The 15745-nt window shown below is 37.0% G+C and overlaps 1 protein-coding gene and 2 pseudogenes across 2 annotated transcripts in view; 2 read left to right on the top strand and 1 right to left on the bottom strand.

Annotated features, from left to right (window-relative positions):
* RBL2 (RB transcriptional corepressor like 2) overlaps positions 1 to 15745 on the top strand; it is a 51340-nt gene that overhangs the window by 10486 nt on the left and 25109 nt on the right. For both annotated transcript variants that reach the window (XM_026011755.2, XM_026011756.2), the window contains exons 5-9: positions 2988 to 3116; positions 7194 to 7354; positions 7447 to 7511; positions 8341 to 8527; positions 12394 to 12560. In XM_026011755.2, the coding sequence (XP_025867540.2) occupies positions 2988 to 3116; positions 7194 to 7354; positions 7447 to 7511; positions 8341 to 8527; positions 12394 to 12560 (709 nt within the window). The remainder of the gene's footprint in view (positions 1 to 2987; positions 3117 to 7193; positions 7355 to 7446; positions 7512 to 8340; positions 8528 to 12393; positions 12561 to 15745) is intronic.
* Positions 4767 to 5664, bottom strand: LOC112929615 (large ribosomal subunit protein uL18 pseudogene; annotated as a pseudogene).
* LOC112929614 (hsc70-interacting protein-like) lies at positions 14011 to 15626 on the top strand (annotated as a pseudogene).

Here is a 15745-nt window from a genome sequence, read left to right as displayed (position 1 = left end):
CAAATGCCTTTGAATACAATTTATTTTCTCCCTCTTCACATCTCCCTTAACTTAACCAAGGTCTGTATTCATTGAAAAATGTTTTTGTTTTTTGGTCCTCTGTATTTCTATGTAGAAATGATTCTTAGTAACCTAAATAAGAAAAGGAAATACAGTTACATTAATTACATAGACTATGTAGAATACTTTTGCTACTACAAAAGCCCAATAAAACACAAAGTTATAATCAAAGAATCATAGAGCTGAAAGGAATTTCATAAATATAAGAAATTCTTGTAATTAGATCAAGTACCCCAAATTATTTACTTTTAAGATTAGGTAAGTGAGGCCCAAAAACTAGCTGCTAGGAACAGAGCTAAAGTTTAAACCCAGATCTAGCTCTCTGTTTCATGCCAGATGCAAAGGCCCTCTGGCAAGAAAGTGTCACTCCATTGGTCTTGGGGTTTCGTATGTCTGATCCTTTCTAGCTAGTTAAGTGAGAGCTCACCCTTTTCCCTGAGCTACGTGGTTGATTGAAAAGAAAAATCTTTCTTCTGCCAAAAATAAGCTGTTCGTTATTTTGTTTTCCATCACACTGACATGTTTCTTTAGTGGAGATAAAGGTGATATGTTAAGTGGTACAAAATAAAAGTGTAAGAGCCTATAAACTGTTCTCCTAGTGGCAGTCACCCTTGCTGTCACTTTTAGCTTGCTGTGGCTGGTATTACATACAGTATTAATCTTGTCATTTGATTTTGGGCAGGTATATCTGACTTCTGAGATTTTTATCTGCTTTGTTTATATCTCTTATGGTGTATGTGTACCTAGGAATGAATGTGTTTGGTACCATATAAACTATTTAAAAAGAATTTTATTGTCCTTGTTTACATTTTGGTCTCACTTGATCACCTGGAGTAGCATATTTTTTGTCTCTGCAGTTAACTCAGTGTTTCAGTTTTATTATTAATTCAGTTTATAATTATTTAATCTGAAGAGTCTGTCTCCTCACTGTCTGACCCTGTGATCTTCTATGATTCAGTAGGATCTTTTTCTAATAAAGTTGTTTCATTAGTTTTATTCAGTTCTCAATTTAGTTATTTGGAGAGAGTTGTACTCTTTTATAGGCACCTTTCTCATGGCTTTCTCTGCAGCATATGGGCAATCCCAGATTATCTCATTCCTGATACATAAGCCAACTTTCTGCTGTTATCTTTGTTGACTTCCTGTAGCAAGTATACAGTAGTGACAGGTTTGGGCTTGTCATCATGAAGGGCTTTGTGGTCTGAAGACCAATTGGTGCCACTTCCTGTTTTATAATCTCCAATCTCCTCGTTCCTGATAAATAAGCCAACCTTGGAGTTGAAACAAGTTATCTTTGTTGTTTGAAAGGTAACCTATCTTACAAAGTGAGATTTATTTCTAAACTCAGTATTTGAAATGTAAAGTATGTCACATTGGGACAATCCTGGAGTTTAAGATTCTGATCTTTAGGGGCCTTTCAGTTTTTTGTTAGAAGTTACAGTGCTGCTGTTTTTTTCCTTTATGGCAAGTACAAAGCACTGACAAGTTTAGACTTGTCAATGTGATGGGCTTTGTAGCTTGCAACCAGTAGGTGCTGCTTCCTGTTTTACATTTGAGAAACTGAGTATATTTTAACATTAAACATCTTTATAGTGGAACCAAACAAGTTAGTTTGGTTGTATCAGTGCAAAACTTAACCTATTAATTATCATTTGCCTTTCTGACAACAGAAAAAAAAATTCTCTTTAATTCATGTAAGTTCATTTGTTGAATGTTTTCATCTATACAAAAAGAATTATCCTGATACATGGAGGTAAGTGGTAACTTTCTTTGGAAGAAATGAGAGGGAAAAAAAAGCCTGAAACAGTTTCGTGTGTGTGTGTGTGTGTGTGTGTGTGTGTGTGTGTGTTTGCATGCATTTGGGCAGGCATTATGTGTGAAAATGTTGAGGTTTAGAAATAATTCCTTAGATGTATATTAGCATTAAACTTGAATTCATGTGATGTTACAAGAATGTAAAGTCAGTAGGAAGCATGTATATGTAGTGTTTAATGAGAAAAGGGATATGCTCAAAGTTAGAAATCTAGAAATATTTCTTAATTTCTAAGAATATATACTATTTACCTGCCTATAAAAACTGATTTCAGTGTTAAACTAGCATTGCAGAAACAACATGTTTCTATAGGTTTGAGTTTGCTTTTTTTTTCTTTCTTACCATGCATCTGCATTATTCCTGGGATATTAGCTCTAGACCTAAATATCTTTCATTGTTACACTGTGGCATTAATTTGTATGAGTTTGTATTATTATGTAGAAAATATCTAAAATGTTACTGTTAGGAGTCTGATGATAGGTTCTGGTCTTTTTAAAGTATATACATGAAAAACTCATTTTTCAGTTTCCATCCAAGTGTTTCTACTAATCTTATTTTTTTTTTTTTTATGAGTTTCCCTCTTAGAACTGCTTTTTGTGCATCCCAAAGATGTTGGACCATTGTTTATCTCCATATATTTTTATTTTTTTCCTTTGTTCTCAATTAGTTGTTTTAAATTTTAATTCCAGTATAGGTAACATATGTTAATTAGTTTCACGTGTACAATATCTACTAATTTTCTTGACAGAAAAATATTTTCACATAAAAGCATTTTCTATAGTTTGAGATAATTTATAAAGTTGTTTAGAATTTTCAAAGAAAAAAGCCAGTGATAAAATTTTGGTCAGCTACTAAGGATTTAATGGTTATTTAATGAATATTGAGTGAATGAATGTCCTTCTTAGTAAACTTTTGGTTTCATTACACCCCTAGAAATTTATTAGACTTTAAGGGTAATGTTTCAAAATGTAAATTCGCCAGAACACTTCATGTAGCTTTTAAGTTAGCTTTGATACAGTCTTGTATAATGTCATCTTAATTAAAGGAAGAAATTACTTTTAAAATGTTATAAAGTTGATGCAAATATACTTGATAACTGTTTACATTCCTGTAGGTAATTTCCCCATGATTAGTGATGATTTGGTCAATTCTTATCATCTTCTGCTGTGTGCTTTGGACTTGGTTTATGGAAATGCCCTTCAGTGTTCCAATCGTAAAGAATTGGTGAACCCTAATTTTAAAGGTAAGATTATAAGCTGGAGCTTATTGGACTACTGACATTTCTACATTGTGTTTACTCTTGGGAGTTGTACACATACCACAGGTTTCTTAGCATCAGAGAACGTAAGTGCCTTGAAAAGTTGTTATCTAGAGGACTTATCGCTAGGAGTTGAGATCTCTGTAAAAATATTTATGGAAAAAGCAATTGCAAATATTATGAAGTGTAAAGTCTTACATGACAATTTTAGAAGTTTCTGCAATATATATACTCAACAAGAAAAAGGGATTTAAAAACCCAGAGTAGCAAATTGACATTAAAACTGATATTCTCTGGGGATCCCTGGGTGGCGCAGCGGTTTGGCGCCTGCCTTTGGCCCAGGGCGCAATCCTGGAGACCCGGGATCGAATCCCATATCAGGCTCCCGGTGCATGGAGCCTGCTTCTCCCTCCGCCTGTGTCTCTGCCTCTCTCTCTCTCTGTGACTATCATAAATAAATTAAAAAAAAAAAATTAAAAAAAAAATAAAACTGATATTCTCTGTTGCCAGGCTTTGGGCCTGACACACAGTAGGAGCTCAAAATGGATTTATTGAAATAATCTTCATTTCACATTTTTTCCTACAGAAGAGGAGTAGTTACAGTTGTAAATAAGTAAAATGAATTTTTAGTTCTTAAACTAAAGGATGGGTAGACATTATTACTTTGATAATGCATTTTAGCAGGTTTTAAAGGTATATAATTTCTATGAATGATATACAGGAAGAAACCAAATCATAACTTATAGACAATATTATAAATATATTTTTAATATTATAAATATTAAACAGTATTTATTGAGCTAGTATATAATGCTATTTAAATAATACCATGATAGGATTCTGAGTGATTTTCAATTTTGGGGTGGTTACAATTAGAATTTTAACTTGTTCAACTCTCAAGGTAGATTTTTAAAGTTAGTGGAGTTAGTTACCTAGTTGCTCCTGCTTTGGTAAGTTTAATGTTTTTAATTTATTATTTTTTTCCTCTCATTTCCTTCCTAACTCCCTTTCAGGTTTCTATTTATTGGCTGCTTTTCATTTTTTCCCTTCTTATTTAGTTTTTCTTATACTGAGTCTAGGTCAAGAATAAGCTGTAAATCAATATGTTAGATGCATCCAGTATAATGAAATGAAAGCATATAGGCAGTATGTACTTTGAATAGTAATTTTTTTCAAAGTTGTATTTTTTATTTTAATGTCAGACATATTTGCAAAGTTATATTTTATTTTTATGGGGTTTTTTAAATGTTTTTTAGATCTTACAGCAATATACTAAAATTGTTTCTCTAGGTTTTTTTAAGTTTCTCCAGATAAATAATTGAATAACTGAAATCTTTTGAGTAGTGATACACTTTACCTATTTGCTATTTTTTAATTTTTAAGTATAATTAACATACAATGTCACATTAGCTTCAAGTGTATAACATAGTAATTCAACAATTCTTTACACGACCCAGCACTCACCACAGTAAGTGTACTCACTGTCACCATACAGTGTTATTACAATATTATTGACTGTGTTCTTTATGTTGTACTTTTCATCTCCATGACTAACATATTATTTTAGCTGCATGACAAATAAGTTTATTATTGTCTTTATCTGAAAAATATTCATAGAAATTGCGGTTTGGTTTATTAGCTTCCAGCAGCCTGCTCCTGAGCTCTAAGGAAGCTTGTCTTCTGAGCCACCTAATATTTCTTCTGGGCAAGAGACATCTTGGGTGGTTCCCCCTCTTCTTTCTAACTTCTTTCTTAGGCGGCTTCTCATAGATTGGGTTCTCTCATGTGGCAGCATGAGCTTTCTTTATATCTCCTCCATTATCTCCTCCATATCTGAAGATGCTTTGCTCTTCATGTATTGACAGAGTTGTTCCTTGTAGGTATCTTCATCTTCTTCCATTAGGTAACACAATAGATCTGCAATGTTCTGACCCATGACGTGCTTCAGATGTACTTCTGCATTGAATTCCTTACCTTCCACATCATAACCAAGAAATTGTTTGGTACTGTGAGCAACAGACAAGCCTCCATCCACAGCTCCCTTGAGGGCCCCCAAAACTTTATTTCCAGTAGTAGTTCTGGCCAGCCCTGCATCCACATAGCAGGTGAAGGCACCAGGTTGACCATCAATGCTTTCCGCATTGTATTCATCTCCTGTCACCTCCACTTGGCCTTCATAGATCTTGTCCCTGTCCAACCTGTTGAGAAGCCTGTGGGCCAGCAGCAGGTCCATACAATATGCTGCAGCATAATTTGTCAGACCAGCCTTCACACCATACTTTGGGAGCTCATGAGCATGAGCTGCACAGACTATCATGTCTTCTTCTGTACAGGCATGAGTAATCTGACAAATGATATCTCTGTTGATTATGTGAACTATCATCCTGTATTTGGATGTGTTGTACTTATTTTTATCCTAAATTACCAAGCATTTTTGAGCATAGTAATCAGTGTTACCTTCTTGTCTTCACCTAAATTTCACTTGGTATCTCTTGATGCAAGCCTTATTTTTGACAACTTTAACAAAAGCCATCCTACAGAACAGAGACTGACATCTGCGACTCACCACCAGGCCGCAGCAGCACGCTGTCAGGGGATGACTTATTATTTTGCACCTGGAAGTTACAAAATAACTTTTGTTATTTTGTATAACAGTTTGTATCACTTAATTCCTTTTATCTATTTTGTCCATTCCTCCATCCACATCTCTGGCAGCCGTTTGTTTTCTATACTTAAGACTCTGTTTTTTGTTTCTTTTTTTTTTTTTTTAAGATTTTATTTATTTATTCATAAGAGACACACAGAGAGAGGCAGAGACACAGGCAGAGGAAGAAGCAGGCTCCACGCAGGGACTCGATCCCTGGTCTCCAGGATCACACCCTGGGCTGAAGGTGGCACTAAACCGCTGAGCCACCCAGGGATCCACCTGTTTTTTCTTTCTTTGTTTTGCTTTATAGATTCCACGTGTAAGTAAAATAACATGTCTATCACTGTCTGACTTAACTATACTAGCATAATATACATCTAAGTCCGTCCATGTTGTTGTAAATGGCAAGATCTCATTCTTTTTCTACAGCTGAGTAATATTCCTGTGTGTGTGTGTTTGAGAGAGAGAGACATCTATTGATGGATACTTGGGTAGCTTCCATATCTTGGCTATTGTAAATAATGCTGCAATAAACATAAGGGTGTATGTCTTTCCGAATTAGCGTCTTCCTTTTCTTTGGGTAAATAGTGGAATTACTGGATCATATGGTATTTCTATTTTAAATTTTTGGAGGAAATTCCATACTGTTTTCTACAGTGGCAGCACCAGTTTGTTCCCTTTTCAGCACATCCTCACCACTGCTTGTTATTTCTTTTCTTTTTTCTTTCTTTTCTTTCTTTTCTCTTTCTTTCTTTCTTTCTTTCTTTCTTTCTTTCTTTCTTTCTTTCTTTCTTTCTTTCTTTCTTTCTTTCTTTTATTACTAGCCATTCTGAATGGTGTGAGGTGGTATCTCACTGGGGTTTTGATTTGCATTTCCATGATGATGAGTCATGTTGAGCATCTTTTCATGTGTCTGTTGGCCACTTGGATATCTTTGGAAAAATATTTCTTGAGGTTCTCTGCCCATTTTTTAATTGGATTGTTTGTTTTTTTGGTGTTGAGTTGTATGAATTCTTTATATATTTTGGATATTAACCCCTTATTGGATAAATCATTTACAGATTTCTTCTCCTATTCACTAGGTTGCCTTTTTGTTTTGTTGATGCTTACCTTTGTTATGCAGAAGTTTGTTGTTTTGGTGTCCTCTCAGTAGTTGATTTTTTTTGTTTCCCTTGCTTGAGGAGACAGATTTATAAATATGTTGCTAAAGATGATGTTGAAGAGATTACTGCCTATGTTTTCTTCTGTTTGCTATTTTTGAGGTAATTTAGAGTCAGGTTAGGCCCTTAGTACACTGTTTCCTATATACTTATATGCTAACTCACATGATGATTAGATTCTGTATTTTTGTGTATTACAGTTTGACTTACTGAATACTACTTGACTTCTCTGTTCTGTGATTTTATTCATTATAGGCCTGTCTGAAGATTTTCATGCTAAGGACTCTAAACCTTCCTCTGACCCACCTTGTGTCATTGAGAAACTCTGTTCCCTACATGATGGTCTAGTTTTGGAAGCAAAGGGAATAAAGGAACATTTCTGGAAACCCTATATTAGGAAACTTTATGAAAAAAAGGTTTGTTAGTAGTAAAGAGATAATGTGAAAATATTTTCTGGGGAAAGATTTGTTTTAATATGATGACTTAAGGATCTCTTCTTTCATCCTAGCTCCTTAAAGGAAAAGAAGAAAATCTTACGGGGTTTTTAGAACCTGGGAATTTTGGAGAGAGTTTGTGAGTACTTCTGTCATCAAACTTTTAGTATTTTAAATTGTGTACTTAGGAAACCTCAGAGTTTAGTATTTTGTTTGTATGTTGGAAATTTAGACTGTCTTGTGGGATAACATAGAAAAGCAGTAAAAAAATTTCTGTCAACTGTTACTCTAACCATATGGTTTTAAATTTATTGAAAATCGAATGGCTGTTTTTTAAAGCTTTAATAGTTAAGCTTTTGGATCATAGTTTTTGAGATAAATTCTTTTGGAAATAGTTCCAAAACAGGTTAAATAGGTTAAAAATAATGATGTAGAAGTAGTGAAGTCTTCGGAGATGCCTAGAGCAGCTAGGAAAGATAATTAAGCATATCACTAGAAACTGCACTTGCCTGGCAGATTGGTACAGGCCACCATCACTGAAACACAGTCAGCAAAATACTGTATGGAGGACCAGCACAGTGTAGCAAGCTTATGTTTTTTTTGTTTTTGTTTTTTTTAATTTTATTTATTTGTTCATGAGAGACACAGAGAGAGAGAGGCAGAGACACAGGCAGAGGAAGAAGCAGGCCCCATGCAGAAGCCCGACATGGGACTGGATCCCGGGACTCCAGGATCACGCCCCGGGCCAAAGGCAGGCGCCAAACCCTGAGCCACCCAGGGATTCCCGCAAGCTTATGTTTTATACACCTCAGTTTTTATAATTAGCAGTGATCTGCAATTTAGCTTTCACAAAATTATGAGAACTTCTTAGTAAATTAAAAAAATGAAATAAGTAGCCTAAAATATCAACTGAAATGGCAGTTCTGTGAGTGTACATGTCGCCTCTTTTGTTTCTTTTCCCCCTGTAGTAAAGCCATCAATAAAGCCTATGAGGAGTATGTTTTATCTGTTGGGAATTTAGATGAAAGAATATTTCTTGGAGATGATGCTGAAGAGGAAATTGGGACTCTCTCAAAGTGTCTAAATTCTGGTTCAGGAACAGAGACTGCTGAAAGGGTGCAGATGAAAAACATCTTGCAGCAGCACTTTGACAAGGTGAGCTGGCTAGTGCCAAGAGAGCAGAAATGCAGGAGAAGACGTGCCGGAGGTTCCGTTTCATTTTGGTAATTGTGTATGTGTGCACACATGCATTTTACTTCTAGTATGAAAAAGGAAATGCTCGTCATACTTAATTCAAAAAGTCTCTGTGTTTACTGATTAATTTTTGTTAACATCAACTTTCAAAGTTTTTGATTAGTTCTGAGAGAAAGAGCATTTAATATAAATTTAAATGAATGTATCATGCTGATAACTGTTGGTTTTGGGAAAATGGGCCAGTAATCTGTAGTCTGTATTATTGAGCATAGTAGACATAGAAAATGTCAATTGACCAGAATGGTCCCTTTATCTAAATGCTAGAGAAACTGAGAATCTGTAGTTTAAGGAAAATTCTGTTAAACTGAGTTTCAGGGTCATGGTGTTGTTTCATGTATACACTTAGGGTGATGGAGACCAAGAGTTTCCCTTCTGTTGTGTGATGTTCACAGAAAATATACAGCTTCTGACAAGTGCCTCCAGAGGTAGTGTGGATGATTCCAAGGGGTAACTCTCCCATAAGATAGGCTTAAGACTGGTTTGCTTATTCATTCAACAAACATTCTAAAGGTATCCTACATGCCAGATAATGTCCTGGATCCTGGGGTGCATCAGTGAACGAAACAGCATGAATATCCCGTTTTATAATTTAGTATATGTGCTGCCGAAGCGAACACCCTGTTTTATATTTTAATGTGGGGAGATAGATAACCAAACAAGTAAATCTATAGGACATCAGATAATGATATATGAAGACAAGTAAAATAGAGCAGTACAGAGTACTAGAGAAAAGGGAGGACAGGTGGGTGGGCCTTGGGCTGCCAGAGGTATCGCAGTAGAGAACGGCATCTCTGAGGAGGTAACATCAACAGAGATGTGAAGTTAAGTGAGGGAGCAAACCATGTGAATAGCTGGGAAATGTGTTTTGGAAGCCCAGAGAATGCAAGAGCCAAGGGAGTATGGTTGGCCTTTTGGAGGAACAGTAAGAATGTTATGTGGTAGGAATAGAATGAGTGAGCGAAAGAAAGAGTAATTAAAAAGTGAGGGGAGGGGGGACACAAGGGACAGGTGGACCATACAGAGCTTTGGAAGCTGTAGTAAAGATTTTTGCTTTTGCTCTGATTGGAAGGAAAGCCATTAGGAAGGTGTTATGGGAAACTGTGATTGAATCAGTCTGATTGACATGTTTAAAGGTTCTGTGGGGAGGTGTTTCAAGGGGCAAGGTGGAAAAAGAGAATTAAGAGGCTGTTGCAGTAGTTCTGCTGATAGCTCACAATAGTTTGGACCAGAGCAGTGGTTATATTTAGGCTGTATTGTGGAGATGGCACCCACAGGATTGCCTGATGGCTTGGATCTAGGCTGTGGGAGAAAGAGGACAGCAGTGACTCCAGTTGTGTAAATGGTGTGAAAGCTGAAGTCCTTACAGAGGCCTCTAAGGTCTTCAGTGAACCTCTCTGAATTCATCTCCTCCCACTCTCCTCCTCACCCACTGTGCTCATGCCAAATAAACCTCTGTTCTCATTCTTTAGATACGCTGAGTATACTCCAGCTCAAAGCCTTTGCTCCTGCTCTTTTCTCTGCCTAGAACATGTTTCTTCAAGATATTCCTGGGGTTTAAGTCCTTCGTTCAGGTCTTCGGTGGACTAACCACTGTACAAAATAATAACCACCAACTTCCTCCCCAACCTTCAGCACTTCCTTTCCCTCTTATTCTGTAATTACTGTTCCTCTTAGTATTTGTCATTGTCTTAAGATAAGTGGGTGGGTAGAAAGAATTGTTTGCCTGACAGTAAATAGATACAAAGATAGGGGGAAAAAAAGAATTGTTTGTTATGCATCAACTGGTATTAGAATATAAGCTTCATGAGGGCTGTGACCAGTGCTGTCTTCAGCACCTGGCACATAGTAGGCAGTCCATGAATATTTACAATTGACATTTATTCAGGGAGAAGAGTGAATCTGGGGGAAAAAAACCAGAGTATGCATTACATGGTATGTTAGTTTGAGATGCCTTTTTAGGTATGCTAGCAAGTTGAATAGGCAGTTTAGATATACAAGATTGGAATTCACAGCAGAGGTTAGGGCTGTGTGTGTATCATCTGGAGACATCAGGATATAGATGGCTTTTAAAGCCATAGAATGAAGAGAGGCTACCTGGCAGTATAAACTGATATAGAATAAAAGAGGTCTGAGGATAGAGCTCTGGGACACTCCAAAATTTAGAAGTCTTTACTTGGAGAAGGAATGTCCTAATATTTAGAAATAACAGTATGCCTGAGTCAAAGAAAGACTCTTCTTGATCAAAATGCACGGGAAGCCGTAAGTTAAGAACTAAACAGTCCTACCAAGAAGCTGCGTGCTGACCTTGAGGACTGTGGGCAGAAAGCTGTTTGTAGTAGTGCTACTTGTTCCCTTTGCAGAGGCACTGTTACCTGTGGACGGTGAGAGATACTACTGGCTGCTGTTGGTTTTCCTGTACGTATGCGAGGTGTTTTTCCCTCCCAGCAGAGCACTGAGTCAAATCCAGGGAAGAAGGTGGCTCCAGGGAAAGCTGTGTGTAGAGCAAGGAGCAGCCTTCTGAATGTAGTTAGCCTATCCAGATCATATTACTGACCTAAAAAAATTACAGAATTAACTTCTTTGAAACCAAATGGAAGTCTTGGCTCTATCCTGTTTAAGTCACAGAGGAAGCATATAGATTTATATCTGTAGGGAGAATTTTTGGTGCCTGTTTGTATCGCATTAAACTTGAGTGGTTTGTTTTGCTGGGTGAAAATTTTGCTAGGTGTTTTCACTGCCATCTCTAGCATATAATATGCTGACTACCTAGGAAAACATAGTTTATCCTGAATACTGAAAAACAGTCTTATGCTGTCTTAACCTTTCAGAGTTTATTAGAAAAAACAGAAAAGATGTTTCACTGGCATATCCATTCATGCTTAAAATCTCAGACATTAAGTCATATACTTTTCATATTTATATTTAAGAATGTTGACTTAAATGTATTTTCCTGAAGGTCTGTCTACTTTAGTAGGGGAAGATGGAGAGATTTCTGTAACTAAAGGTAAAGGAGGGGTAGGAAGACTGAAGAAGGCTGTTCTGTCAGGCTGTTTTTTTTTGTCCAGGAGTGTTTTGTACCACCTCTCTGAGGCAGATTTGATTATTTAGATGGGCTTTTGTTAAATCATGGAATCCATTTGGACAAGGTTTAACTCACAGCTTTCTTTTGTGAATCTGTGAGTAGTTAGAAAAAAGCAGTAGATGGGAACTGTAAAATTCTGTTTCTCTGGGATATTCTTAACAGTTTATTGCTTATTTGTGCCTTTGGGCTTTGGCTTGAAGTAGGGATACTAGGGAATTATGCCTTAAGGGTTTGACTTTTTTTTTTTTTTTTAAAGATTTTATTAGTGAGTGAGTGAGAGGGAGAGAGAGAGAGAGAGAGCACAAGCAGGAGGAGAAGCAGGAGGAGAGGGAGAAGCAGATTCTCTGCTGAGCAGGGAGCCCAACACAGGGCTTGATCCCAGGACCCCAGGATTATGAGCTGAGCCAAAGTCAGACTTAACCAACTGAGCCACCCAGGAACTTCTTAAAGGTTTAACTTTTAAGAGACAAACTTCCTAGCTGGCTAAAATACTAATTGTCCTTTCAAACATCTTCACATGGAGGATGGTGGTTCCTAGTGGTATTGTTATGTTTAAATTACAAGAATGGTGATATTTGAATCATTAAAATTTATTGATAAAGTCTGGTTGGTCTAAATTCTTGTTTGTGAAGTAATTGAAAGTCATTCTGACCTAAAATATTGTTTCTCCCCATCCCCCATTTAGTCTAAAGCACTTAGAATCTCCACACCACTTACTGGTGTGAGGTACATGAAGGATAACAGCCCTTGTGTGACTCCGGTGTCTACAGCAACACACAGCTTAAGCCGTCTTCACACCATGCTAACAGGCCTCAGGAATGCACCAAGTGAGAAACTGGAACAGATACTAAGGTTAGTTTGAGCTCTTCTTGCCGTCTAAGATTTGATTGTTGACCATTTTCTATTTTAATTTTTTAACTTTTAGTACCTTAATTCACTCACTGTTTATCATATACCAGTTGTATGCTTAGACCTGTTATTAGTCTGTGGAAGACCTAGTAATATGGGATGTATGGATAGAAGGTGATCATTTTTCCTCAATATCTTAGTCTGTTCCAGCTGTTATCACAGAAGACCATACATGGGGTGACTTATAAACAACAGTAATTAATTTCTCTCAGTTCTACAGGCTGCAAGTGTAGTATCAGGGTGCCAAGATGCAGTATCTGGTGAGAACTGCTTCCTGGTCTTTTTGCTGTCTTCACATGGTGTGAGGAGGCAAGGGAGGGCACTAATCCCATTCGTGAGGGCTCCACTTTCATCAGCTAATCACCTCCCATGTACCATCACACTTGGGATTAGGTTTCAACATAGGAATTTGGAGGGGGAGCACAAATTTTTAGTCCATAGCACTCAGATTTCTTTTATGTAGTATATGATGAGAGACAGTAACTAACAACACTATCACTGTAGATTAAAGCACCAAATTGTTACCAACTATTCTATCTTAAGATTTCAGGCAAAGCGGGATCAATAAAGATGGGAGTTGTCAAAGGACTCCATAAAGAGGATTGGACCTGAGCAAATTTATGAGGGGTGGGTCAGATTTGAAAAAGTTAAGCAGTTATATTCATAACTGATGTCAAACCACTGTAACTTCTGTAAGCTCTAGAGTTAGCTGCCTTTAGTCCTTTGGTCTGCCTGAGACTATTGAGAAGATCTTTGAGCTTTTTAGTGAAAAGCATAATAGACTGAATCTCATGACCTGTACATAGTTTTGCAAATTTATTTGAAAAAACTACCTCCAAGACCCCTCTTAGTTCTAAAACGTATAGAATATGATGACATAGGCCCTATAGGAGCCTATTTTATTTCTGGTGGTAGAGTATAAGAAGGCCCCATATACATACTTTAGTAATTTCTTATTCACAGCTGGACTTATTAAATACCAAGGCTGACTAAAATTTTCCTTTACATTTTCATGAAGTCTACATTACTTATAAACTTGATTGTCATTAGTACCTAGTAGGCTATGTCTGTATGGCCTCTTCTTAAGTCATGTTTCTCAGACCTTGTTTACCTGGAATACAGAAGCATTTTATAAATACATTTTAGAAGACTGACTTAGTCTTCATATCTTACAGATCTCTTTAGAATCTCTAGCCAGGTGTAGCAGCTTCTTTAATCTTAAACACCATTAGTGGCGTTAAATATTATCAGTAAATACTGGCCCTATTTTCTGTTAAAAGGTACCTGTGTGTTAAATAAAAATTAAAATTCTAAATAAAATTCTGCTTGTATATTATACTTAGTAACTAAGTCTAGCAGGATTATTACTGATTTTTATTTTCTTTGTCATTTTCTAAACGTGCTATGCTTTTACAATGAATATGTATATCTGTGATTAAGATAAAAACATAATTACTTCTACACAGTCATACTGAGCTAGTATCAGCACCTGGAACTGGACAGGGCTGCAACCTCTGCTGTGCCCATGGCTTCCCACCACCTCTGGACCATGGACCCCCACAAAGTGAGCGAGCTTCAGGCCTTTGTGAAAATGTGTAAGCAGGATCCGAGCATTCTGCACAGGAAATGTGCTTCCTGAAGGAGTAGGTGGAGAGCATGGAGGATAAAATATTACCTGCTACTCATAAAACTAAATCAGAAGATATCAAGAAAGAAAAAAACAGATAGTAAGAAGTGCAGAGGAAAACATAAAGACAGATAAACCATCAAGTGAGGAAGGTGTCTAGAAATTGACAGTAAGGGTGTGATTGAACCAGTTATTGACACCCCTCCAGAAATGAGGCGTCATGATGTAGAGATGACCAGGGGAAATGATGGATCTGGCAAATGATAAAAAAGTGGCTGCCATTGATGCTCTAAATGATGTGAACTGCAGAAAGCCATTGACTTGTTCATAGATGCCATCAAGCTGAATCCTTGCTTGGCCATTCTGTATGCCAAGAGAGCATGTCTTCATCAAGTTACAGAAGCCAAATGCTGCCATCCAAGACTGACAGAGCTATTGAAATAAATCCTGATTCAGCTCAGCCTTACAAGTGGTGAGGGAAAGCACACAGACTTCTGGGCCACTGGGAAGAACTAGCACATGATCTTGCCCTTGCTTATAAACTGGATTATGATGAAGATGCTAGCTCCTGCTGAAAGAAGTTCAACCGAGGGCACAGAAAATTGCCAAACATCAGAGAAAGTGTGAGCGAAAAGTGAAGAATGAGAAATCAAAGAAAGAATAGCAATGGTTAAGAAGGTTAGGGAAGAACATGAGGCAGCCCAGAGGGCAAAAGAAGCCAAAATTGGATCTTTTCTAGGTAGCTTTCCTGTGGGAATGCCTGGATTGGAAGGGATGCTTGGGCTCAATGAAATTCTTAGTGACCCAAAGGTTCTTGCTGCCATGCAGGATCCAGAAGTTACGGTGGCCTTCTAAGATGTGGCCCATAACCCAGCAAATGTATCAAAAATCAGAATGACTCAAAGGTTTTGAATCTCATCAGTAAATTGTCAATCAAATTTGGAGGTTAAGCATAATGCTTTTCAGACACACAAAACCCTTGCTGAAGGAAAAGCAACTTAGATTATCTAATGGATGTCACAGTAATACACACCAGTGTACCTCTGACCTTCTCATGGAGAGAAAGCTGGGGTGCTATGAAGAGAATGCCTACCCTCTTGGCCCCATGTGTAACCCAGACCTTTTGTAGTGGTTTGCCATTGGGTATTCATTCACATAATGTTTTCCTATCAGGAATTCCTACTAGAAATTTTAAACCTTAAAAATATTTAAAATCAAGTTAAAAGGGTATGTTAATCCTTGGAGGAAGAAAACAAAAACAAAAATGTTACAAAGGCCCACATGATGATAATTTGTATAATACTTATTAATTGAACTTACATTGCCTTTCTAGTTAAAAAAACAAACAAACAAAAAACAATGAAATAAACCTCGTTTTGGAGGAAAAGATGTAGAGTGCCAGTAATGGTTTATAGGAGTCTGTAATATAGTTTATATACCTCATTCTGTTTTCTTCCAGGAGTTCCTAATGGAAGTTGTAGTGCCCTCTGAGGAAACAGCT

This window comes from Vulpes vulpes, chromosome 2 (genome assembly GCF_048418805.1).
Source record: "Vulpes vulpes isolate BD-2025 chromosome 2, VulVul3, whole genome shotgun sequence".
Lineage (NCBI taxonomy): Eukaryota > Metazoa > Chordata > Mammalia > Carnivora > Canidae > Vulpes > Vulpes vulpes.
The sequence above is the reverse complement of the archived record's forward strand: the minus strand, read 5'-3'. Positions and strand labels throughout refer to the sequence as shown.